The 24,969-nt window shown below is 39.4% G+C and overlaps 1 protein-coding gene across 2 annotated transcripts; it reads left to right on the plus strand.

The window, feature by feature from the left end:
- AKIRIN1 (akirin 1) lies at window positions 1–21,143 on the plus strand. 2 transcript variants are annotated; one of them, XM_031962193.1, is made up of 5 exons: window positions 3–398; window positions 8,482–8,625; window positions 11,388–11,522; window positions 13,278–13,349; window positions 14,204–21,143. In XM_031962193.1, the coding sequence occupies exons 1-5, from the start codon at window positions 188–190 to the stop codon at window positions 14,212–14,214; spliced, it is 573 nt and encodes a 190-aa protein (XP_031818053.1). In that variant the 5' UTR covers window positions 3–187; the 3' UTR covers window positions 14,215–21,143. The 2 variants fall into 2 exon arrangements, with proteins under 2 accessions (XP_031818054.1, XP_031818053.1); XM_031962194.1 differs by lacking the exon at window positions 13,278–13,349 and having other exon boundaries at window positions 1–398.
- The last annotated feature ends 3,826 nt before the right edge of the window (window positions 21,144–24,969 follow it).

Genomic DNA, 24,969 nt, shown 5'->3' on the forward strand with positions numbered 1-24,969 from the left:
TGCTCCTAGTGACGTCACAGGGGCGGGGCTCAGCGGTGCTGCCGGGTGCGGGAGGCGCCATTGGAGCCGGCTCTGCCCGAGAGCCCCGAGCGGAGGCGCCGAGCAGGTCGGGCCATCTCACCGCCGCCGCCGCCGCCGCCGCCCTCCTTCTCCTCGTTCCCTCGTCTTCGTCCTTCGGTCCCCGAGCATGGCGTGCGGGGCGACACTGAAACGGCCCATGGAGTTCGAGGCGGCGCTGCTGAGCCCCGGTTCTCCGAAGCGGCGGCGCTGCGCCCCCCTGCCGGGCCCCGCGCCGGGCCTGCGGCCCCCGGACACCGAGCCGCCGCCGCCGCCTCAGCCCCAGCTCCAGCCGCCGCCGCCGTCCCCGCCCGGCAGCGACCGCCGCCTGCGGACCCCGGGTAACAGGGCGGGCCCTGCGAGCTGGGGCGGGGGGGCGCAGGGGAAGGGCCGGGGCTCAAGGCCGAGGGCCGGGTTGGGCCGGAGCCGGGGCCCGAGGAGGGGGGTTTCGGAGCGCGGGTGGGGGAAACAGCCGGTGAGCCTCCGGTCCAGCCCGGCCCGGTGTGACCCAGAGCTGGAAGCGAGTCGCGGCCGGGCCTCAGGAGAGAAAAGAAGCGCCGCACAGCTGTGCGTCCCTGGCTCCCGGGTCCACCCTCATCCTCGGTGTGCTGCCCGCCCGTGCTGGGCTACTCCAGCTAGGCGATGCTCCGGGGTGGGGGAAGGAGGCGGGGGCAGGGTGGCGACTCGGAAAAGGGAGCGCTTCAATATCACGTCGGTCTCGTTGCAGACGATATTAGGGGAACTAAGGCCTTGAAGAAGTTGGGGGAGGGGGGAGGGGAACAGGGGGCCGTGTACACACTAGAACCAGTTGGACAAATCCAGAGGCACTGGCCCGAATTTAAGTCAAATCTAGTTTGAAATCGGTAGGCTGTGTGGGCTTAGAAATAATTAAATGCCCTAGGATTGTTGTAATTGGATTTGACGCGTAGGTAGTTGAAGATACAGCCAGAAAGAGAAAAGGGAAAGGCCACTCTGGGGATCTTGGCAAAGGCCTGCCTTGATCCGTGTATGTACCAAGGAATGTAGAAAAATTCTTATATAAAAACGAAACTTGGTTATACCCAAATCACTTTCTGAAATAGGACTGTCAAAAAGAAATCCTTGTACTGTGATCTTTAAGCGCTTAGTCTCCTAATTCCCCAAACCTTAGAGCTTCCTTAAACTCATTTCTAATTATTTTTGTCCTTTAATCATCAAATCCTGCCATTCCTTCTTTGAAAATAGAAGATTCAATCCCTCTTTCATTTCACCCACCTATTCCAATTCCTCACCTTTCCCATCTAGATTAGTGCAGTAATTTTAGTCCACCCTGCTTTGTGCTGTCAATCTTCTTAAGATGTGATTTCATCCTATCCTTCTCTGCTACTTTTCAGGTCATCTCCAGATTCCCCATCCTGGCATTATATCAATCAGTTAGCTCCACCTAATAATATATCCAGGTTTCTCTTTTCTAAAATTATACATGTTCAAATCAAGCTGGTTTCTTTCACATCACTCAAATGCTGATTCTTTTACTATTTTTTTCACTCTTTGTTGATCTTGTCACAACAAGGAGGGTGCCCTTCCTCTTCCTCATTACTAAACACTTCACTGGAGGCTGAGCTCAAAGCTCACTTCCATTAAACACTACCCACCCTCACAATAATCTTGCTTTGAATCCCTCATAGGTTTTATAATTGTCTCCCTCTACTTGCTTAAATATTGCCTTAGTGTTTTTCTTTAATTGTTTTAGAGAATGCTGGATTTGATGAAATTATTTCCAGTTCTGCTGTAAATTAGCTATATGGTCTTAGAAAAGTCTCTGTGCATCTTTGTACCTCAGGTTCCTTATCTAAAAAAAAGGGGAAGATGAATTCCTGCCCATTCAATTTAACATTTAAGTGCCTTCTATATACAAAGCACTTAAAATGAAACAATGACAGTCCCTGCCATCAAAGACCCTACAGAGGAAGCATCAGGCACAACCGACTCATAAATGGAAGCAGTAGATGTGAAAATGGAATCGGGGAATTGCTCCAATAGTCCAGTTTGAAACATTGACTATATGAAGACGAAAAAATGTGAAGTAAGACTGGAACGATAGGTTGGAATTCAGTTGTGGAGAGTCTTAATTATCAGATTAAGGTATTTGTATTTTATTCAAAATAATAGAACCATTGAAGGTTTTTGAGCAAGGAAGTAATATGGTCTAAGTTATGCCTTGGGTAAGCTGTTTTAGTTTGCCAGGAAAAATGATCTGGAAAAGGGAAGAAAGACTGAAATCATGGAGAGCAATTAGTAGGCACACAAAGGGTGGTGAAAGACCAGAACAAGTGTGATGGCAGTGGGGATAGAGAAAAGGACAAAAGATGTTGTGGAGGTAGGATTTATAGGACTTTGTATCTAATTAGATGTAAGAGGTAAAGAATGAGGTTTTAAGAGTCGGAGGCTAGGTGTACCTTTGAGAGAAATAGGGAAGTTAAGAGGAGTAGGTTTAAAGTGGGAAGACAAACTCAATTTTGGATAATGCTGAATTTTTATAGGATATCTGTGGAGGAGATGGACAATTGAAGATAAGGGACTAAATTCAGTGCAGAAATGGAACTTGTGAGAATCAAGTGAGGTAACATGTATAAGTGATTCAAAGAATAACGTGCTGTACTTGTGTAAAGGAATTACAATGTATGTGGCATTTAAGGAAATGTCTGTCTTTGTGTTCTAGTTTTGTATTCCTCAGAATATTATGCCAGAATTGGACGTGTCAGTAAAGGTTTTGGTCTGGGCCCAGTAACACATACATGGTCTATGTATTTGGTATGAGGACCAACTGAATTGAGTTGGAAGAGGCTTATCACTGGTCATATGAGGTTGTCTGGTCCATCACCTCCCCTGCCCTCTTTTTGGGGTGGTGGGGAGGTGGAGGGAGACAAAGAATTCTTCCAGGTAAACACAGAGAGTCCTTGGGTAACTTGCTAAAGGATACACAAGCAATAAGCAACAGAGTCAGCATTTGAATCCATGTCTCCTGATTCTAAATCTGTATCTTGCTGGGTGATTGACTTTTTGAGCCATAGGAACTCTTTACAAACAGATACCATTAGAGGGGCATATCCACACCAGAGAAATGAATCCTCAAAGTATATATGACCATGTAGATACAAAGGGGAACATATTTGGAGGCTCATAGAATCTTAGAACCAGAAGAGATGAGACTGCATTTGAACAGGACTGCCTTCCAGTGGTAATTGTCTGTTCTTGGTATGAAGATCCTTCAGTGTAGAGCCTTCAGTTATGAAGTAGTAAGAATGTTTTTTTCATTATAGTGAACTCTGAGCTCTATCGTTTCTACCCATTGTTCCTAGTTCATGTTTCTGAGGTGTCAACTACAACCCTGCAGATATTTGATAGTGACCATCTTCAGCTGCCCCCAAAGCTCTTTTTCTCAAGGCTAAATATCTCCAGTACTTTGAATTAATCCTTCATGGCATGGTACCTAGTCTCTAAACCATTATAGTTGCCCTGATATATTCCCCTATATATCAATATCCTTCCTAAAATCCAGCACTCAAAACTAAATGAAACATTTGTATCTGGCTGGTAGAGAAAACGCAGGATTATTAGCCCTTCCATTCTGGATATTTGACTTGATTTATGTAGTTTAAAATGGAATTTGTTCTTTTGTCTGCCGTGTCACATCGTTGGTTAGTGTTGAGCTCACCATCCACTGAGACACCTTGCTTATTTTTCTCATGAACTAATGTCTTAGCACTTCTTTCTGTCCTATATTAAGTCAATTAATGTTAGTTAAGTCTTAAAGTGAGCCTACTGCTAGAAGATCGATTCTAGCTAGCTGTTTAGTCATTTATACTGAAAATATTTAAGTTTAGTAATGAAATAGCACAGAATTACTGATAACTCACTTTTCAGAGCATATTTTGTATGAATGGAGGCTTTGGAATTTAAAAAAGAAAACCTTTGATTCCAGATTGGAAGCCTGAAAGCATGTAAGGTGAAAGTGGTAGAAGTAGGTATTTTGCTGCATGTGTAAGTGAACTTCTTGAAGAATGAATTTTTAAATCAGTATTTCTTTGCAAATGCTTGAGGATGGAAGAAAAAGTTAACACTTAAAAGTTTCAGTTTAAGGTTTGACAAACTTCACACACACACACACACACACACACACGCGCGCGCGTGGGGGGGTGGGGTGGAAATATGCCTCAGACCTCTTTGTGAGAGAAATAAATGATAACAAACAGTAGGGTATGTTTAGTTAAAAAGTGAATCTGTCATCATTCCTCAAGGATGTGAATATTGGTCCACTGAATATCAAAAATGACAGTCTCGTGCCCAGTGCTTCCATCTTTGTCCTAATATACAGATCACTGGGCTTGTTCCAGGAACTCTTGGACATCATTCAGCTTGCTTGTGTGATCCAATTGCCAAATGATCCAAGAATTATTGATTACAGTGATTGCATTATTGCCACTTACAAGAAGAACAAATTGTGTTGTGTTTTTAAAAATATCCTTTTGTGCTTTATATAGTTTTAACTTTGGAAGATTAGTGTTGGGTGGTATGTTGAAAGATATTATTAGCATTCTGTAGGATGCTGTCTCTTTCTCTTAAAATCACCCCTAAATACAAATTGTTTTCTGTTCTATATGCCATTTCAGAGTTGGTATTGGTCAATATTTTAGAGTGCAAGGGATTTGCTTCCTACTTTGTTCACCTTGTAGCTTTAATGGCAGCGGTAGTTAATGAAAGAGCTTCTGTTCTCTGGAGCATTTGTTTTCCACACACTTGTCCTTTCTTGTCTTTTCATTTCTTTACATATTTGTGCTGAATCTGACAATTCTTTGGTCTTGGGACAAAAGAAAGAACAACCTTATAGTTTGAGCCAAAATTAGAATCGTTTAAAACTATTGGGTGAAAATTCTGCTAATCTTAATATTCTTTTTGACTATTCAAGCCAAGATTGGTGAGTATACAATAAGGTGACCTAACCCTTCTTTAGGGTTTCATCTGTTTATAGATCTGAATCTTTTGTGTATGTTTTCCAAATTGGAAACTGAATATCTTGGAATTGATCAGAGGATGAGAGAACCCAAGTATATGTAAAGAATTAAAGCATGAGAGAGAAGGGAGAGACAAAGAAAGAGAATTTAAATATTTCAAAGCTTGATATACATATATAGCTGATTTATATATTCTTTTATCCATGTAGTTCTGTTGCTCAAATATCAAATTGTCCTGGGCTTGGTAATGGGTACACAGAGATAGGCAGTGATCATCCCAGCCCTCCCTCTTGCTCTTTAAGATTATTAGCTACTTGATACACCATATCTACAAAATCTACGTGACCCAAGGTAGAATGTAGTAGAGGTAAAGGAGGGATTCAGACTGGAGAAGAGAGATTTTATTTCTAATAGACATCTTATTTGAGTAGTAAATAACAACTTAAACAACTTAGACGTATATTGACACACACACCCTTTTTTTTTTCTTTTTCTTTTTCTTTTCTTTTTTTTTTTTTTTTACAGACAGTATTTTTAAAAATTTATGAAGCATTTTTCCTGAAACAACCCTAGGTGAATTTGGTATTGCAGTTAGTCCTTTCTCCAGTTTATGGATGAGAAAATTAAGGCTCAAAGCAATAGGGACCTGTGTAGGGGGTCATGCAGCTCGGGCTTTGCCTGGGTTCTCCAAACTTGAGTAGGCTTAACTATGCTGGCCGGATATGCTCAGCTCCTTTGACTTTTCCAGACCATTTTTCAAAACCTTTTGGTAAAAGTAGTCATAATGTCTCACATTTCTATAGCACTTTAAAATCTATGTCATACTTCTTTGCTTATGGTGAACAGAGCAGATAACATCTCCGTTTTATATAGGAAACAGAAACTGGGAACCTGGAAGTGCCTTTCCCTGAGTGAGACTACAAAACTAGGGAATGTCAGCTGGATGTTCTGTTAGGATCCTTCTCTTACAGCATTCTGTAATTGGTTTTCCTAATGAAATGTAAGATAGCAGAATCATTTACATTTAATCAAATGTAAGATAGCAGAATCATTTACATTTTAGATATCCCTACCCACTTTGGAAGACCCACTTTGGAAGTTCAGTAAGGACTAGAAAGCTGTTTGTTCATTTATTCATTTTACAAATCAGGCTGGATTCAGTTATTTCCTTAGGTCTTTTCTGGTTGGGTGGCCCTGGGAGTCCTGGAGAGGACTCCAAGCCTTGGTTTTCTTAACTGTAAAGTATCAGCTATTTTAATTCTCTCTACCTCACAAGGTTGTTATGGAAATCACAGATGAGATAATTTATATACTAAAGGGTTTTTGCAAACTTTAAAATGCTTTACAAATGCTAGTTATTTACTGTTTATATAAGGACAATGCCAAACATTGTGGAGGAGACAGAAAGTAAGACAGTCACTGTCTTCATAAACTTCACGATAAAGTAGGGGAGAAAAACGACCACAATAATCACAATATAAGATAGGATGTACAGAATAGTAGAGAAATTAGCGACAGCTAATGGGCAATTTTTTTTTATAACTCATTCATAATAGTGTTTTATCATTTACAGAGAACAAATATGCTGAGGAAATAAACAGTGCTTGTAGGGGAGTAAAAAACTGAATAAATCAGAAGACACTGGAGAACATGAAAGGGAACCTGAGAAAGATTTATTACCTTTAGAAAGAATGTTCTTTACTTTTGTGGTCAGACAAGGTTGAAGGTTTGAACTTCACTTGAAAATTTAAATTGACTATAATACAGTATATGCCAAGGAACTAGAACATTATTTATTGGGCTATGTGAAAGCATATACTTTTAATTTTTTCATGAAGTGATTATTCTCAAGATCATCACTGATATCTTTAATCTATGATTTTTACCTATCTGTATACTTCTACAATTAGAGATTACAACCCTTCTCTGACCTTTTCATCTTGTACAAGTTATGTACCTAAATGCTCCATCTACCCAATGTACCAACCGAAGGCTTTAATCATGATTTCTTCCTTGCTCTTCTTTCCCCCAGTATCTTGGAGATGCCATTGTAACACTTGAGCTTTCTGTCTGCTTTTTTGTGTAGCTGTGCCACTACACATCCATTTCTGTTCATAAATCTCTTTATATTTCCCTAATGTAATTTCTTGCATGTGCAGATCATTTTTGATAATGTAAATATAGTTTGGTTTATGGTATTTGTGATATGGCATATCATCACCAGGAGATTTATTAGAAAGAGAGGCTATTAGCAGTTTGGCAGGATTGAAAACTGTCCAGTTTCTTGGATGCCTCTTAGCTTTCACATCTTGCCCAATTCTGGAACTGCAGTACCTGTCCAGGATCTTGGTAGACTTAATTCAATGGACTACTACTATCCATTATTATAAAACTAACATAGTCCATAAATCACTAAAACCCAATATAGTCAGTTAACTTTTATTATACTTCTATGTTACAGGCACCATACTAATCTCTGAGGATACAAATATGAAAAGGACAATTTGTGCCTTTAGGGAACTCATAGTCAAATAGGGGGAGACCACAAATGAGAGAGATCAAAAGCAAAGGGACTGAGAAGAATGGAGGAGAATTAAGTCTGAAATGATTGTAACTTGGGAAATGAAGAGATGTTTGAAGAAATAAGATACATTCAAAAGGAAGTGCAGTGAAATGAACCTCTGATAAAACAGGATTAAAATCCTGCCTCTGCCATTTATTGTCTTTGTGATTCTCTGCAAATCCCTTCTGAGCCTCAGTTTCTACATCTTTAACATGAGAGGACTGGCCTAGATGATCTTCCAAGTCTAAATACTATCAATCTAAATATGACTGCTCAGCATTCTGTATTGCACAAAGAGAGTAGTCATTGTAGTACAATCAATCTTTCATTGACTTTAAGATACTTTTAATTATTTTTTAAATAAAGTTACTTGTTAAATTAGGTTTAATAATGTTTACATAAAACTTTTAAGGTGTTCATATTGCTCTACATTTAAGCCTCTCAGCAACTCTGTGAGGTAGGTTCTGCAGTGTGCTGGAAGCAAAATAGTCCAAGATGGGTCCTCTAATAAGTGCACAGCCTTATGGACTGTTTTGCAAACCTTAAAGAATTATATGAGAGTCTAATTGCTCATTTGTCATATGAGCGTGTTAGAAGAGATGTTAAAGAATCCTTTTTCTGTTCTAAGATCAGTGGTTTTTTAAATGTTTAAAATGGGGAGATTGATCTTAATTGGAGCATGAGAAGAGAGAAAAGATATGCAATGCGCAATAAATACAATAATAAGCATTTTAGCAAGAGGATCATGGCATATATATGCTTTTAGCATTCATTTGTCAGAATTTACAAAACACAAGACTCTAGATTAAGAACCTATATCTTAAAAGTTTAAGAGAAGATACATTGAATTTTCTTTTTTTTAATTAGAGCAAATATTTCAGAACATCAAACAAGAATACAGCCGATATCAGAGGTGGAGACAATTAGAAGTTGTCCTTAATCAGAGTGAATCAGCCTGCACTTCAGAGGGTCAGTCACACTCCTCAGGACTCACTGCACCGAGCTCACCAGGTAAAAAGGCACAGGTTTAAAATTCCTTTTGTTTACAGTATTTGTTTAAAAATACCAATGGTGAGGTTTTCATTGAACTTCAGATTTAGTATCAATTTACGTTAAAATTAGGTATATGTTATCATTTGGGAGAGATATTTTTGCATTTCTCAGTAGGGTTTTTTATATTAAATTAGAAAGTTCTTTTAGTAGGTGTTAAAGGTTAACAGATTTGTGGTTGAAAATGTATCCAGGAAAATTAAGTATAATGTTCAATGGGGAAAAAATAATATTCAATGAATTGTCAGATTTTCAGAATTTTGTCTCAAACTTGAAGTCAGTAGAAAATTTGACATGTAAGAGTTAATATCAAAGATTAATTTCAAGGGACTCAGTAAGGACAAAATGTTTGTTTTATAGATAAAAATATAAATCACATGAGTGAGATTGTCATTAGTAAGTGGTTAGTCTAAAAGAAAGATTGGAGTAGACCTGAATATGATGTGCCTCTAAAATGTAAAACCATGTAGGAAGGAGTAAAAATATATATATTTTTTAATTTAAATTGAAGGATCTAAAACAATTTAAAAGTTAAATTAATTTTTAATCTGAATTTAGTTTTCTAATTAAAATTTATTTAATCTTTAAAAATTTAGATTTAATTAATCTAATTTCATTAATATTATTTAACTTTATTATGTTATGCTATATAATTTATATGTATTATAATTTATAATATAACAAAGTATATTTAATTATACATTATTATATTAATTTAAATTTATAAATTAAATTTGTGCTGTGCTAATGAGGTACAAGAGCAAAAATAAGCACATTAGATGGGGGGGGGGGTAGTTCTGAAATCTTATTCACATTAGGAATGGGTTAAAGAAGGGATAATTCATATATATTGTACCCTCCAAAATCTATAAAGAAATATGAGCGCGATACAATAGGATAAGGCGAGATATAGAAAGGTGTGTAGATTAATAGGAGTGGGATAGGATGTATAGATTAATGGGAAATGGATAAAGGGAGATAAGGTGGGGTACAGAAGGATGTCTGGGAATAACAGGAGTGGGATAAAGTAAATGGATTAATGGGAATGGATAAAGAGGAAAGGGAAGTGGGGAATAGTATAAGGAATGGGATCTTAGAAAGGGAGCAGGAGACGACGGTAAATTCTGATGGACATGGCTCTCTTCAACAATGAGATGATTCAAACCAGTCCCACTTGTGCAGTGATGAAGAGAACCATCTACACTCAGAGAGAGCACCATGGGAACAGTGTGGACCACAACATAACATTCTCATTCTCTCTGTTGTTATTTGTTTGCATGTTGTTTTCTTTCTCAGTTTTTCTTCCTTCTTGATCTGATTTTTCTTGCGCAACAAAATTACTGTAAATATGTATGCATATATTGGATCTAACATGTACTTCAACATATTTAACATATATTGGACTACCTTCTAGCTAGGGGAGGAGGTGGCGGGAAGGGAGGGGAAAATTTGGAACAAAAGATTTTGCAAGGGTCAATGTTGGAAAAATTACCCATGCATATGTTTTGTAAATAAAAAGCTTTAATAAAAAAAGAAAAAGAAAGGGAGCAGGAGGATGTTAAGTAATGGCAAGGCAAGTTAGCAGTAGAAATAAAATAGTTAGCAGGCATGGGAAAAATGAGTTATATACAAACAATAACAGTGATCAGGGAATAGAATTTATTAGGAAAAACAAAGTAGGGGTAATAATTATTGATTTCAGAAAGTGAAAATTAAAATACGATTTAGTCAGAGAAATCTATATTATGTCAGCCATATTAATATTGTTTTATATATATGTGTATATGTATATGTGTGTATGGGGGGGGGCGGTGTTTGTGTACACATAATAAGCCATGCTTAACTGTGGCCTCTTTGGGAGAAGGGGGAGAAGTATTAGGGAGGAGGAAAGTGGGGAAAAGGATAAAGCAAAAAATGCACAACAGAAAATAAAAATAACCTACAAGGAAGCAAAGGAAAAGATGGATAGTTCTGAATACAATGCCTTTTATTATTGCTTATGCTTTCTTGAAATGGAAGTATATTGTTGCATATTTTGAATCCTCCCATGTTCTGCTAGACACATGACAGGATTTTTTTTTTCTATTTTGTATTTTAAGTTTTAAATAAATTTTTAAAATGCAACAACAAAAGTTAAAGCCACCAGAAACATTGTATCAGCTAATTTACATTCTTGATCATCTTAGCCAGCTCCCTCCTCTCCTTGAATTTCAGCTTTTTCACATTAAAAAGAAATTGGAGTAGTTGATCAAAGGATCATGGGGTCTAGGCTAGCCCCTCATTTTACATTTGCATCTTGTATGTTGTAAGAGATTCAAACTCGGTCGCCTTTCTACTAACCACCCTTGCTCCCTGAGATCTCTTTATTTTTGTCAGAGTCTCATTTTTGCATTAAAAAATTGATCCATTTTTGTAAATCTTTTGAAGCTTTTCTGTAACTTCAGCATATTGTGTTTCATGTTTTAGGATGTTAGTGCTACTCTCTAAAGGTATATTTGTAACAATTTATACTTCTCAGGCTTGACTAAATATCCTCTCAGTCTATTCCAAAAACTTTGTGACCAGGATTTTTTCACCCCACTCTGTGCACAGGGAAAATGAGGCTCTTCAGTTGACCCAAATGACTCAAGGGGGCAGCACAGAACACTGCTCTTCTTCATCTAAGCTTTGAACGAGAATGAGAATTTGGCAGCCACTTCACATATTGTGTGTTTTTTGTTTAGGTTCGTCCTGGATGAAAAAGGACCAGCCAACATTTACATTACGACAAGTTGGTATATTGTGTGAACGTCTCTTAAAAGACTATGAAGATAGAATTCGAGAGGAATATGAGCAAATTCTCAATACAAAATTAGCAGGTGAGTTAAGGCGGTGCTATACTGATGCAATTACAGCTTTCCATGCAGTAGTAACTATCACAGTGTTTTCACTGCTACAGTTATGAGTTTGGTTTTTTAAGGTGTCACATTTGCCTACTGAGGCACATAATTTTGCTGTTCTTTTTTAGTTCTTGATTTCTTGTTATACACATAAATATCTTGTGAGGAGAAAGTCACTCAGATACTGATTTGGCCTGGTTGGTGTGAGTGACAAGGAGTATTTCGTAGCACTTGATCCACAACCATACTTTATTAAAACATGGCAGAGGACACGGGAGGGCTTGCCCCCAGGCATGCCTCAGACTTGGAGGCCAACCCATTGAGGTCAGGCTAGAATGGGCTCCTTAGAGTTGGGAGAACAATGGCAGGAACAGCTTAGGGCCTGTAGTTGAGACCATGCTGAGGGCATCCTTTGGGGCCCCCATAGCCTCAGACTCCTCAGCACTCTCACCTTGCATTTGGATAATACTTTACAGAATAAATGTGATGTGATATTAAGTGATAAAAGGGAGTAAACTGAAAGGAGTGTGATAGTGAGGTGAGTGGTGCTTTAGGAAAAGGGGAACTTTATGAAGTCCTAAAGCAAAAATTTTTAATTTGGTGTAGAACATAATAGGAAGGGATTTGGAGAAAGGAAAAAGAGGATTTAAGTAGACATTTCATCTCCAGTGTTTTAAAGCACCCCTTCCAGCCACTGTCAGGTTTTCTACCTGAATAGAATTTATAGCTGGGAGAGACTTCCAGGATCATCTGGTTCAGGGCCTCAGGAACTTTTCCAAGGCCGCATTGCCAGTATGGCTTTCCCCTCAGTCTGCTGGGCCACTTTAATGATTTTCTCTGCCTAGATTTCTACAGTGTCACATCACTGGCCTTCCTAATATCACAGATCTTTATTTGGTCAGTGCCATAATTGTCATTTGTACCAGTGGGTCAGAGGGCACTGTAGGGATTACCACACTGGATATGGGGAAAGGGGGTGGGGTGGGAATGAGTAACAGAAGAGAAAGAAAGAAGGGGGCTAGCTGAGGACACTGGGCTCAGACCTGCTCTCTAGGCTCTCATTTTCTGTGTTCTTCCCTCACACATGAGGCCAGGGACAGAGCCAGGTGACCCTTGGAGCTTTTCTTCCCATTGGCTGCAAGTTCAGTCATTCATTCCCCCCCTTCTCCCCCCCTCCCCTGTACTCCCATTGAGGTCAGCCCTTTCTCTGCCCCTTACATTCTCTTGTCCAGTGGCAGTAAGCCTGAACCTTCTGCTTTCCTCCCTGTGCCCTCTAGCCCCTTGGGCTGCCAGTTTGTTCCTGCCTCCCAGTCAGCTGGGCATTGGCTGGCAGAGCTTTTCCCTGCTGATTATTTACCCTGATAACCATCCTCCCATTTCCCCTGAGAGCCCCTGATCTCGGGGTCTGGGTGGAAAAAGGAGTGATGTAGAGGGGGAGGGGGTGAACCTTACAGAATGTGTTTGGTTCAGTGTTCTTTAGAATGTACACTGTCAGTGCATGACTGTTTTTTTTGAAGACATTCACAGAGGTTTGCACTGAAAGACAAAGAGCACTTAGGAAAAGTGAGCAGCAGCACTAGGCAATTGGCCGTGAAGTTCTAGAGGAAGGGGCATATTCTAGGCTGTAGGAGGACTGGCGGGCTTGGAGACCAACTTGAATGTGGGGAAAAGGACTCTGGAGTTGATTAGAACCCTGAGATTCAATGCATGGAACGGTATCTTTTCCCCTCATAGAACAATATGAATCTTTTGTGAAATTCACACATGATCAGATCATGCGACGATATGGGACAAGGCCAACAAGCTGTAAGTGATTCCTCTGACTCATTTGTCAGGGTCATCTTTATCTTTTCTTTTTCCAAAAATTCTAGAGTTAAGATTTTTACATTGTATGCCCGAGACCCATAGGGTCTTCTGCTGAGGGCAGTGGTGAAACTGAGCCAGGCCCCTCTGCAACATAAAGTGCCAGGTGATTTAATACCCTAGCCCATTAGGGCAGGTGCCTTTTCCCTCCCATTGATGTGAATGCTATGAGAAAAGGCAATTAAACTTGCCCAAGAGATCCAAATTATGCTTTTTCCAGAATTAAACCCATCAGTTTGGTCCTTTGGCTTAATTTTTTCATGCAGTGCTCAGGATTTCTTGATTATGAACATTGTGGAATTTGCAAATATCTAAAGTTTACTTGAGTCCATCAGAGGTCTGTGATTTCCTCATTATGGGTGCTCCCTCCATCAGGTTAGACTTGCAGGCCTCCTTTACTTTAGGAGGTGGTTATCTTGAGCTGCTGGAGCTGAGGAAATTCCTTCCTTAGTTATCTGATTGATCCTCTGGCAGAGAAGTTTCTCCAAACTTACCTTAGATGGCTCTTGGAAAACAGACCCAAGGTTAGTATTCACACCACTGACACAGCATTTAAGAGCCTAGTAGTACAAGACATCGGTGGATGGAGGACATTGATGGAGGCCTAAAGTCCTTAAGTAGTCAAAGAAAGTGCAGAAGAGATGGGCCCCAAGTTCATTTGATTAAATCTTGAGAGTTTTCCTTCCAATGAGTAGTAAAACCTGTATGCCATAAAGTGCTCTGCCCATATTCCCATTTGTATATCAAAGAAATACAACACTGTATTCTTACTGATAAATACTACTCTCTTTTTGCAGATGTGTCTTGAATTTTCTTTGCATATCTGGGTACCTGGTCTGACCTCAAGAGATGGCTGCTGTACACTTTTGCAACTGGTTTGATATCACATTTCAGCTCCAACTTTGCATCCTGAGAACACTTAAAATATCTCTGCAGGTCCATTTTTATATAACTTGAAAGACCTTGAAACTTTCTGGTTGCCACAAAGCATAACTTTCTTTTCTGCTCAGCCAATAAACAGCTGTGCCCTACCATGAGATATTTCCCAAACACAAAATACATGGAGCAGCAGTTTAGCAACGTAAGCCTTTATTGGCGCTAAGCAGATGGAACGTCTCCCCAAGCCCAGTTCTGTAAGGTGTGTGTGTGGGGGTATGTGTGTGTGGGGTGTGTGTAGATTTGGGTGTACTTTTTAAGTTATTATTTGTACTGTGCAAATTTTCTGATCTTGGGGATCCTGGCTGTGAATTTGATGCACGACAATTATGGTTAGAAACATTTTTTGGTCTACAAGGATCAATAATGTTTTGGTGACCATAGAAGTTATAACCGTGGATTGTTTTGTGTGTAGCTATTATTGTTAAATACAGGGACTATTTTCAGGCACAGAATATTAATCATAATTTAGGTTGGACAATAGATGTGATTATGACGACAGAGAGGGGTTTTTTGTGCTTGTAAGTTTTATACACAGCATGGAATTAGTACAAGCTGGAGAAAGGATCATTTGACCTATGGACTCGGCCTAGCCGTGCTAAGAAAACACCTTGACTCCAAGCCTTAAAAATACACATGTGGAGTCTGCAGCTCCCAGTGGTTTGTGTGCTCATTTACACAGCCAGGAGCTCCACCAACACTTTTGACCTCTCCGAAGAAAAGGCTTCCCCAAGAGCAGCAGTAGGTTTTGCTTATCTCAGTATCACACAAGTGAATGAGGGTGACCCTGCTCGGTCCAGCATTGTATTGTTACAGTTCGTAACGGTACATTTATCTTGGGTCATTAGACTAGAAACAAAACTTCTGATCCCACATTCAGGTTTTTCCAAATTCTTCCAAGATGTTTCAGTGCTTGGCTGCTTGGATTTTTTTTTTTTTTTTTTTAAGGGTGTGCAAACCCTTCCCTGAGTTGATAACATGCTGTTCTTCTCCTTTGAATTTCCAAGGTTGAAGGACAGAAAGTAACCTCTGTTTTGAGGAGGTGGAAGTTCAGTGTACCTTTTTTTTTTTCTTTTTTTTTTTTTTTTTTACTGTGACTTGTCAAGGACCATATTCCACAGCAATGCCTTGTTTCATTTATTATTGTTTCTTGAAAGTTAAATGTTTTTAGTTTATAAATATAGGCTAGAATTTTAAATTAGGGCTTATTTTGAAAAATGCTGAGTTTAGTTCAAATGTATGCCAATGCCTTCTGGGTGGATAATATTCAGAGACAATTGTTCTTGATCAGACGGCATAGAGAAACCTTTTGGAATAGTCACATTTACAGATTGCCTATTGATGAATGTCTTTGACTTAAATCTAACCAAAAAACTACAATGTTATCCTTTGTACATTTTCATTATATAGTGTTACAAGCTTAGTTGCAAACCAATAAAATACTTAAGCTATTTGTTTACCTTGCCTTCTTAATATTGTTATCAAACATTTATTTAATTCATGTGATTTTATAGGAGGCTACAATAATCATTTCCAGATTTTGACATGACATGGAAGATTTTGTTTTTTCTTCCCCAGCCCGGGGATGATCTTTAATGATTAAAAAGTGATTTTTATCTCAGTTTCAAGGGTAATTGCTTCATGTCTATTTATTTTTTCTTCAAGTGGCAATGGCTATCAGTAATAGTTAGGAAGTTAGATCTTCTAGAATGTAAGCTTCCTGAGGATAAAGACTTCATTTATCTTTACCTCCACTAAAGCCAAGCATAATATTGTATAGTACTGCAATAGACGTGTAGTATCATCCACATTTTGGTCATCCAAATGTCAGAATCATAGAAAGGAGCTTTGAGATCATTGAGTTCAGCCTCATCATTTTATAAAACTCACTCACCCATAGTTAAACAGCTGAGAAATTTGGACAAGGTCTACTGACCATGTTCTTTTGGAATAAAATTGTTCTTCACATCACAGGTTGGGTGGGCATGACTTACTACCCTCAGATGAGATGAGCTACCCCCAACTTTTAGCTGAGAGGATCTATCTTGAAGAGTTCTTCTCCAAGGTTTCTCTCAGTTCAGTTCTGCAAATGAGTGAGATCTAAGGCTAATACCTTAAAGGGGTATAAGTGGGAAGCAGGGAAGAGGATGTTTGAGGTAAAAGGATAACCAAGGGGAAAAAAAACTACTTTTTTTTCTCTATCTCTTATCTCTGTTAAAGTTACCATCCTTACCAGAGTGATAAAAGCTGAGGTGATTAGAGAGTAGTTTGCAGAGCTCAGAGTGTATGCTGTAGACAGTGTTTGAACTTGGGAGTCAATCAGCTTGAGTTCTTACCCTGCCATCTGCTATAATACTGTAGGAGTTGGATAACCCTTTCCTGCTCTGTATTCTGTGACAAGGAAGAATGAAATGGGGCTGTGATTTTTTTTTTTTTTTTTTTTTTTTTTTTTTTTTGAGATCCTGGCAAGGAAAATTATCTAGGAATTTTTGAGAATAGAAGAGCTTGTCCCCTAGGTAAAAGTGAGCTAGCCTCAGAATGAATGAGTTAGATGGTAGAAGGGGGAAAGTACCTTCTTAGGCCCTAGACATTTCTGTATCCACAGCACAGAACTGACCTAACCCCACAGAAGGAGGGATCCAGGCTCCTGAGTGGTGATAATGAGTTCTTAGAACAATTAAAGGATTTTTCCAGCTAGTGAACTAATTGAAAAAAAACTATCACTGTTGGGAAAATTCTTATATTTTAGGTCCGCTATTGTCGATTTCCTCAGAAGCACGGTTTTTTAAACAGTGTTTTTTAAAAACAAACAAAAAGAACCCTCACCTTTTAGAATACCTAAGCTGGCATTAGTGTGTTCTTATTAGAAATTAGAATCTTCTGGCAGTAGTTAACCAAGGAATCCTGGGGACTTAATGGAGACAAATCCAGGTGCTGTCACTGGGCAGGTCCAGTAGGGAATAAGCATTAAGTGTCAAGCACTGTGCTAAACACTTTAAAATATCACATTTGCTCCTTGCAACCTAGGGAGGGAGTTGTTATTGTGATCCCCGATTTGTGGTTGAGGAAACGGAGGCAGAGAAGTTAAATGCCCAACGTTGGGCAGTGCTAGAAAGTGTCTGAAGCCAGGTCTTCCTGGTTCCAGCCTGGTGCCATTTGGTTGCCAAGTAGAAGCCGTACTGGCCCAAATGGGAATGGCGAGAGGTGGGGGACCCCGTTTGCTAGGCCCAATAGACAGCTCCTAGAGGAGCTTTGGAACAGTTGTGTTTCTGTCTTTGCATCACCAGCATGTGGCACTGTGCCTGGTACATAATAGGTATTTAATAAATGCCTTATGAGTTTAATTGTGATGGTGTTCCTGGTCATGTGGTGTTGACTGGCTCATTGGTGGTTAAAACAAATGGAGAGTAAGCCTTTCAGCACTGTGCTGTGATATGTTTGAGGCAGCCATCTCACCACAACTTAAATTTACGTAGCATTGGTGTAGCCACATAAATTTGGAGTTTATGACATTCCTTACAACCTTGTAGGATGAGTAGTCCAAAGATAATTAAATACCATTTTAAAGGTGAGAAAACTGACTGATGTATTAAAAAAGGCAAATTGACTTGTTCAGAGTCCCACCATTGGTGTGTTTTAGCCAGGATGGTTCAGACTCCAATCTTTCCTACTCAAAGATAACACGCCACCCATAATAATCTGCTTCTCTTCTCTTCTTTCCTCTCCCTTCTCCATAAGGAGAAAAGCTGATTCTGAACTTGAACTATGTGGCCCTTGTCTTGCTTATCATGTGCCTTACACATTATGGGTACTTCATAAATGTTTCCTATTATCCATTTCTCCTAATAGACTTCCATCAGTTCCTCCAGGCCCTCATATCCATTATCTTTGAACCATTTAGTTCAAGAAACATCAATGAAGCCACATTTTCCATTTTCATATTATTGTTAGGAAAGTGTGCTAAGGAGTAGGCAGGGCAGATTTGGGAGGGGGGAGGTTCAAAGAGGGTCCTTAATTGTTTGGATCAGCACTTGACAGAAAGGGACCTTGTACTGGGGAGGAGGGGAATATATAAATATCTGAGACCTCAGTCCAGTGGTGGTACGCACAGAGAGTCTACCATATAATAGGAGAGATTAGAAGTGGAAGATGACTTGGCTAGAGAGACTTGGAGCAGGTTCCACTTGGAGAATGGCATTTAAGCTGGTTCTTAACAGGCAGAAGGAAGGAAGGTGGTGGGCATGGGGTGAGCAACATAGTCTGTGTGGGAAATAGCAAGTTGGAACAGCAGTTCTGTGGAAGAACTCTGGAAAGGTAGTTTGGGACCAGACTCCAGTGGCCTTGGCTTTTGGCTGTTGTTTGGCAGGCAATTAAAGGTTAGTTTTGAACCAGGGATATGATAATTAAACATCAAGCTGAATTGATGACAAAAATACTAGATTGATTTGGAGAAACCAGGTAGTTGATGGTGAGGGTCTGAGCGAGAATAAGAAGCAGTGGGAATAGTGAGGAAGAAAAAAAGGAAGCCTTGAGGGGACTTTCCTCATTGGATGTGATTGATTCATCGTTTCAAGGTTTATTAAGCACTCACTATATGGCTGTTCCAGGAGCAAGGGCAAATATAAATTGAGATTAGATGCTTACATTCCAGGAGGAGAATAAGATACCCTGCTAATTATAAAATATGTGAGATAGATCGCTAAGGGGTGTGTGTGTGTGTCTGGTGGAAGACAGAGAAGACATCATGGAGAAAGTGGCCATTGAGACTGGGGAGAAGTCTGAAGGAATATCCTACTTTGAGCCTAGGTGACAGGAGCTTTAGGAATCACAAGGAGTTTGATGTAATAAAAAGAGCTCTAAATTCTAAATAGGATTGTGTTTAAGTCCCAGCTCCACTTGCCACTTATGTAAGCTTAGGTAGTCCCTTCAACTCTTTGGGTCTCAGTTTTTTCCACGTATAAACTTACAGATTGAATTAGGGTCTGTGGTCTGTGAATCTGAAAAAAGTTTGGGGAGAGGTAATTTTCAACACAATTTCCTTTGTAATCCTCCATATTTTATACATTTAAAAACATTCTCAGAAGGTTGCATAGGCTTCAGACTTCAAAGGGGGAAGTGAAGGGTCCATGACAAAAATAAAGGTCTAGAACTCCTAAGTTAGGTGATCTTCAAGGTTCTTTGTGACTCTCGGGCTTTAACCTGTGACTTTCTTCCATATCTCTATCCTTGTTTCACATTGACTCAGTAAGCCTCCCATGAAGTCTAGCATTCCCTAGAGTCCTCTGGTCAGCAGATCTTGTCCATTTGTTGGCTACTGCCCTCAGTCTGTTTCTCGTAGTCCTCCATGCTCTCAACCAGAGTATCAGTTCTCTGCCCCACCCACCCCCCAGCTTCTCAGATGCCTTCCTGGGCAGTGCCACCATGTGGCCACCACCATCTGACTACCTGTTCCTCCAGCTGCTTGTCATCAGAACCGCCCCAACTGCTGACCCCCAGCAGCATCCCCCAGAGGTCAGGGCTCTCCATATTGAAGGTGAGGGAGCTGAGACTTAGATGAAGTGGTTTGTGTCTGCATATAGGGCTGGGGGTTTGAATTCAGGTCTTGATGTTGTGCCAGCTAGTGCTTCTCAGTTTTATCTTATCTATCTACCCGTCAACTTCAGTTCACAAAATATAGACTGAAAGAATCAGTGGGTTACTTAGCCTAACTCCCAACCAGAAAGTTGTGATCTCAGTCACTTGCCCTTCTGAAGAAGGATTCTAACCCAGATCAGAATCCACTGAAGGTCCCTAACTTTGCCCTCCGCCTTCCAAACCCCTAGGCTACCTCCTGTGAAGCTTTTCTTGGACCTTCCTCTTCCTTGGGCCCACCAAGAACTTCAGAAGATCCACTTACTAGCTCTGTGACCAAGAACTAGCTATTTCTCTTTTCTGTGCCTCTTTTTCTACTGAAATGAGGGTAATAATACTTGTCTTACCTGCTTCTTGTGAGGAAAATATTTTGTAAATTTAAGGATTAACTTGGAAACTATAATCATGCTAACCCTTTCAAAGCCATCACCAGATTACTTAAACATATCTCTTTTCTTCTGATCCCATTTGTATAACTTCTAAGTCTTTTTTTCTTCTTAAGGTTCCTGACCTGAAACACCTCCTTCCCCCTTTTCAGCCCATCAGGGGCCTTTTGACATAATATTACTTATGAAAGCCTACCTCAACCTAGAAGCCTGGGCACTTGTAGAAAGCAATTTGGAACTTTGTCCTCCGAATCTTTAAACTGCACAAACATTTTTTATTGTAATTGTTTTCATGTTGGCAAAGAAATTGATTGGGGGAGAAGACTATATCACTTGGGGGTTGATTGAATAAATTATGGCATCTAAGTAATGAAATGTGCTATGAGAAATGAAAAAGCTTTTGGCAAATTCTAGGAAGAGTTGTATGAATGGACAAACTGAAGAGAAAATGTATACACAATATTGTAAAAGGAAAGGAAAAAAAAACTTTGAAAGAGTGAAGAATTCTGATCAATACAGTGATTAACTCCAGTTCCAGAGGACTGATGATGAAGCATGCTACTCTTGATTGAAGATGCATGTTTTTGGACATGACCACCGAGGAAATTTATTTTGCTGTACTGTACATATTTGTTATAAGCAGGGGTGTGCTGATGAATGTTTAACAACCTGTAACCAAGAAAACAAAATGGAAGCAGGACATGGTTTTCAATTTTATCCTAATTATTGATATTTTCTCTGTTACTTAATTCTAGATACTATGCTAAATAAATGAAACAATAAACCATACCCAGATCTGTAATATTTGCCAGTTTCCAAGGTACAAATGTTCATAGTGATAATATAACAGTTGAGCAAATAGGGCTGAAATCGTTTCAGCACACTTTAGGTAAGATTTTTTTTTTTTCCCCCAAAGGGGAGGAAGAAGTGGGAGGGAGAGAAAATAAATGTTTATTAATTGAAAAAATTCTAAAACAAGATGTTTGGGTTTTTTTAAGAGTTTTTAGATTGTGATGTATATTAGTTTTGTAACCTTGATTAAGTGAAACCTTCTGATGCCCCTATAGATGACAGAGCAGGTCCTTTTGTGTCCACATTGGTTGTGAAGTTTTATCACCAAGCATTCCTAATCAATTAAATCATAGGTCTGGTTTTAAAAAAATCAAAACTAAAACCTTGACTCAATCCTTCTCACTACAGCAGCAGACAGAATAAATTGGAAACAGAGTAAGGATTCCAGGATAACGCCTAGGTCGAGTACTTGGGTGATTGCCCTCAGCAGCATAGGACAGTGTAGAGAGGTTGGTGGAAAGACACTGGCAAGCCTCCTTACTTGTAACTAGGACTGCTTCCCTGAGCTGCAGGCTGGCTACTTCAGTGGGCCAACCCTGGATCCTTTCCTCTGGCCCAGGGATTCGGAGATGAAATACACATTTGATAATGCTGTATAGATTAATGTTGCCTTAGTGATTTAACATGTATCATCAGCTGAACCAGGACCAACCTCTAACTGGCAGGGAGCCAGAGCCCCAAAGTAGGTTAGAAATAGGAGAATGGGGATAGCAAACAAGTTCATTTCATAGTGAGAAAAATGACATCTGCATGTGAAAGCCCATCCCCCAAGAAGGCAGGCTTCCCTATTACATACCTAGGAGGGGTTTGCCCACAACACTTAGTTCTTAGATCTTGAGAGTAGTTAGCATTTCTTGGGATAATATAAGTGTTTTTTGGTCCTATGAGCACAAACATTGTCTTACACTTTGGGGGGGGGTCACATCCACCCTGTGGGGCCCAGAACCAGAGTTCTCTGATGGGAATGGAGTCCGATACCTGTCAGCGACAAGAAACGGATTGTGAATGTGGGGTGGACAACCCTGGAAAATAAGGGGGCAAAATTTTCAGGGAGCACCTGATGCTGGTCAAAGCAATACACTTTGCCAGAGGATGATTTCTAGAGTGCAAAGGATTGTTGTTAGGCCAAGCCCAGGGCACAGCCTAATTGCTGGGTCTTAGTCTGGAAAACTATCTCCAAAATACTTTGACAAGAAGCATAATCGACATTAAAATATTTAAGAAATTTAATATTTTCTTGCCTATCCTAATAGAAAAATATCTATTTTAATGTGTGAAACAAGAGGCTATTCCTGGGTCCCAGATTTGTGGTCATGAAGACCTGTACCAGAATGGAGAGTTGGGCTATGGGGAAAGGGGTGGATGTTAGCACAAAATGGGCATAGTCATCTATTCCATAGGCTTAATTTTCAATTTGTAGCTCTACTACCCCCTTTAAAGAAAAATCAAACTGCTCCCCTCCTCTTAGAATAAGCATTTATTAAATACCTGCTGTACCAAGTTCTACAAATATCTTTTGATTGATTTGATCTTCACAATAACCCTGTAAGAGATGCTATTATCCCCAGTTTGCAGTTGAAGAAACAGGCAAATAGAGGTAAGTGACTTGCCCAGTGTTACATAGTACTACATCTGAGACTGGATTTGAAATCAGTTCTTTTTAACTCCAGGCCCAGATTCCTTATCTGCTGTACTACCTCAGTATAATCTAAAACAACCTACTCAAATAATTTTCTTAGCTTGTATTTTATTCAAATTAAGAATATTGCAAATTGATCAATCACAATTGCAGAGAACCAATGATGAAGCATGTTACCTCTCTCCTGCTGTGCATGTGATGAACTCAAAGGTACAAAAAATGAAACATTTTTTGGGTCAGTGCTCATTTGAGATTTTTCTTTTTTTTGATTGATTATGCATGTTTGTTAAAATTAAGCTTTTCTTCCATTAGGGTGTTCTGAAGGGCAGGAAAATCGAGTTTTATTTTTAAAACAATTTTTAATGTTTTATAACAAGTATTTTTAAAATCAGCATAAATAGCATTTTGTCATTTTTTTATTAAAGCTTTTTATTTACAAAACATATGCATGAATAATTTTTCAACACTGACCCTTGCAAAGCCTTCTGTTCCAAATTATCCCCTCCTTTCCCCCCACTCTCTTCCCTGAATGGCAGGTAGTCCAATACATGTTAAATGTGTTAAAATGTAACAAATTTTGAATACAATAAAAATACAAAGATTTTCATGTCACATTCATTATCATGGAATCATGGATTTGAGTTAGAATCTTTTTTTTTTTTAATCATCTCTTAACACCCTCCTTTTACAATGGAGAAAAACAGGATTTTTCTCTGGTCACATAGTTAAGTGGCAGGTCTGGGATTTAAATCTGTTTTTTGACCCCAATTCCAAATGCAGCTCTCTTCCCACTGTACTGGTGCCTCCCAAAGGCAAAGGGAAATCAAAATGGCAATTTTCTTCCAAAGTCATCAAAATCCATGGCTGGAAAACGATAAGACAATGGCCTGGGCTGCAATGGGTAGCCTGACATCTTCAAATCCTGACCAGCTCTTAAATGCTCCATAGAACCTGCTTCAGCTCCCTCCGTGGCTGTTGCAACAAATTGTTCTCATCTCTCCATGACACCAGGGTAAGTCTTCACCTGCTTGAGCTAGATACATCTGACATCTTTGAGAGCCGTCCGTTAGCCTGACCCTGGCTTAGCCTGTCTGCTGAGACAGTTGGCTGGGGTGTTGGCGCTGCATACACTAGAGTTGTTGGAGCCACTAAAGATGGATAAGCAGCATTGTAAAGAGCCCAGCGAGCCCTCACCAGAGATGCTGGTCCTCCTGAACATCCCCGACACTCCTTAGGAAAATAGAGACCTGGTAATTCAGAATGAAGGAGCATTCCCATTGGAACTGAGGGAATTCAATTCAACCAAAAGGAAGAGTCCTAGAACTCACCCAAAGGGAAGTTTTCCAAAGACTGCTGGAGAATGCTGAATAGGGACACGATAGAGAATGCCAGCTCCCAAAGCCTGTTCCTTCAGCAACCTAAAATGGGGTTGGTTCTTCCATCTTACACACTCAAAAACTGGAGTCCAGAGGCTGCAGAAGGGGGCAATTTTGTCTTAGCCTTTACATAGGTCCACTGATCTCCATCAAGGGAGAATCCCATACCAATGGGCTTTGGAACTGAGGTTATACTAGAAAAAAATGAACTGGAAACAAGTTATGTCAACAATTGGAGAATAGCTGATAGAATTAAATATATATATATATATATATATATATATATACACATATATGTGTGTATGTATATATACATATATATAGACATATATGTGTATGTATATATACATATATATACACATATATGTGTGTATGTATATATACATATATATACACATATATGAATGTAATGGGATAGTGTACAGTGCCATAAAACAAGCATACAAAAATATGGAAAGGCCTACATGAAGGGATACACAAAGTTATTTGAACTACAAACTTTTTTAAAAGTAGAAAACGTTAGAGATGATAGAATTTTAGACAAGGACTTTTTAAAGTAGAAAACAATGTTAGAGATGATAGAATTTTAGCCAAGGACTCAGAATAAAAACTACTCAGTTGTTAATTCTGAGGATCTACTCTTTAATAAGGATTTCCTTTTATGTAAAATTTAGATCAGAAGAGGTAATATGTGAAAGTACCTGGCAAAACTAAAAAATGCTATATGTAGATACATGTCATGA

This window comes from Sarcophilus harrisii, chromosome 3 (assembly GCF_902635505.1).
Source record: "Sarcophilus harrisii chromosome 3, mSarHar1.11, whole genome shotgun sequence".
NCBI classification, from domain to species: domain Eukaryota; kingdom Metazoa; phylum Chordata; class Mammalia; order Dasyuromorphia; family Dasyuridae; genus Sarcophilus; species Sarcophilus harrisii.

Bases quoted from the DNA above. Each gene is read 5' to 3' on its own strand.
- AKIRIN1 (XM_031962193.1), top strand. From the start codon at position 188: ATGGCGTGCGGGGCGACACTGAAACGGCCCATGGAGTTCGAGGCGGCG. The intron at 8,626-11,387 runs GTAAAAAGGCAC...TTTTTTGTTTAG, and splicing joins CACTGCACCGAGCTCACCAG to GTTCGTCCTGGATGAAAAAG. The intron at 11,523-13,277 runs GTGAGTTAAGGC...TTCCCCTCATAG, and splicing joins TCTCAATACAAAATTAGCAG to AACAATATGAATCTTTTGTG.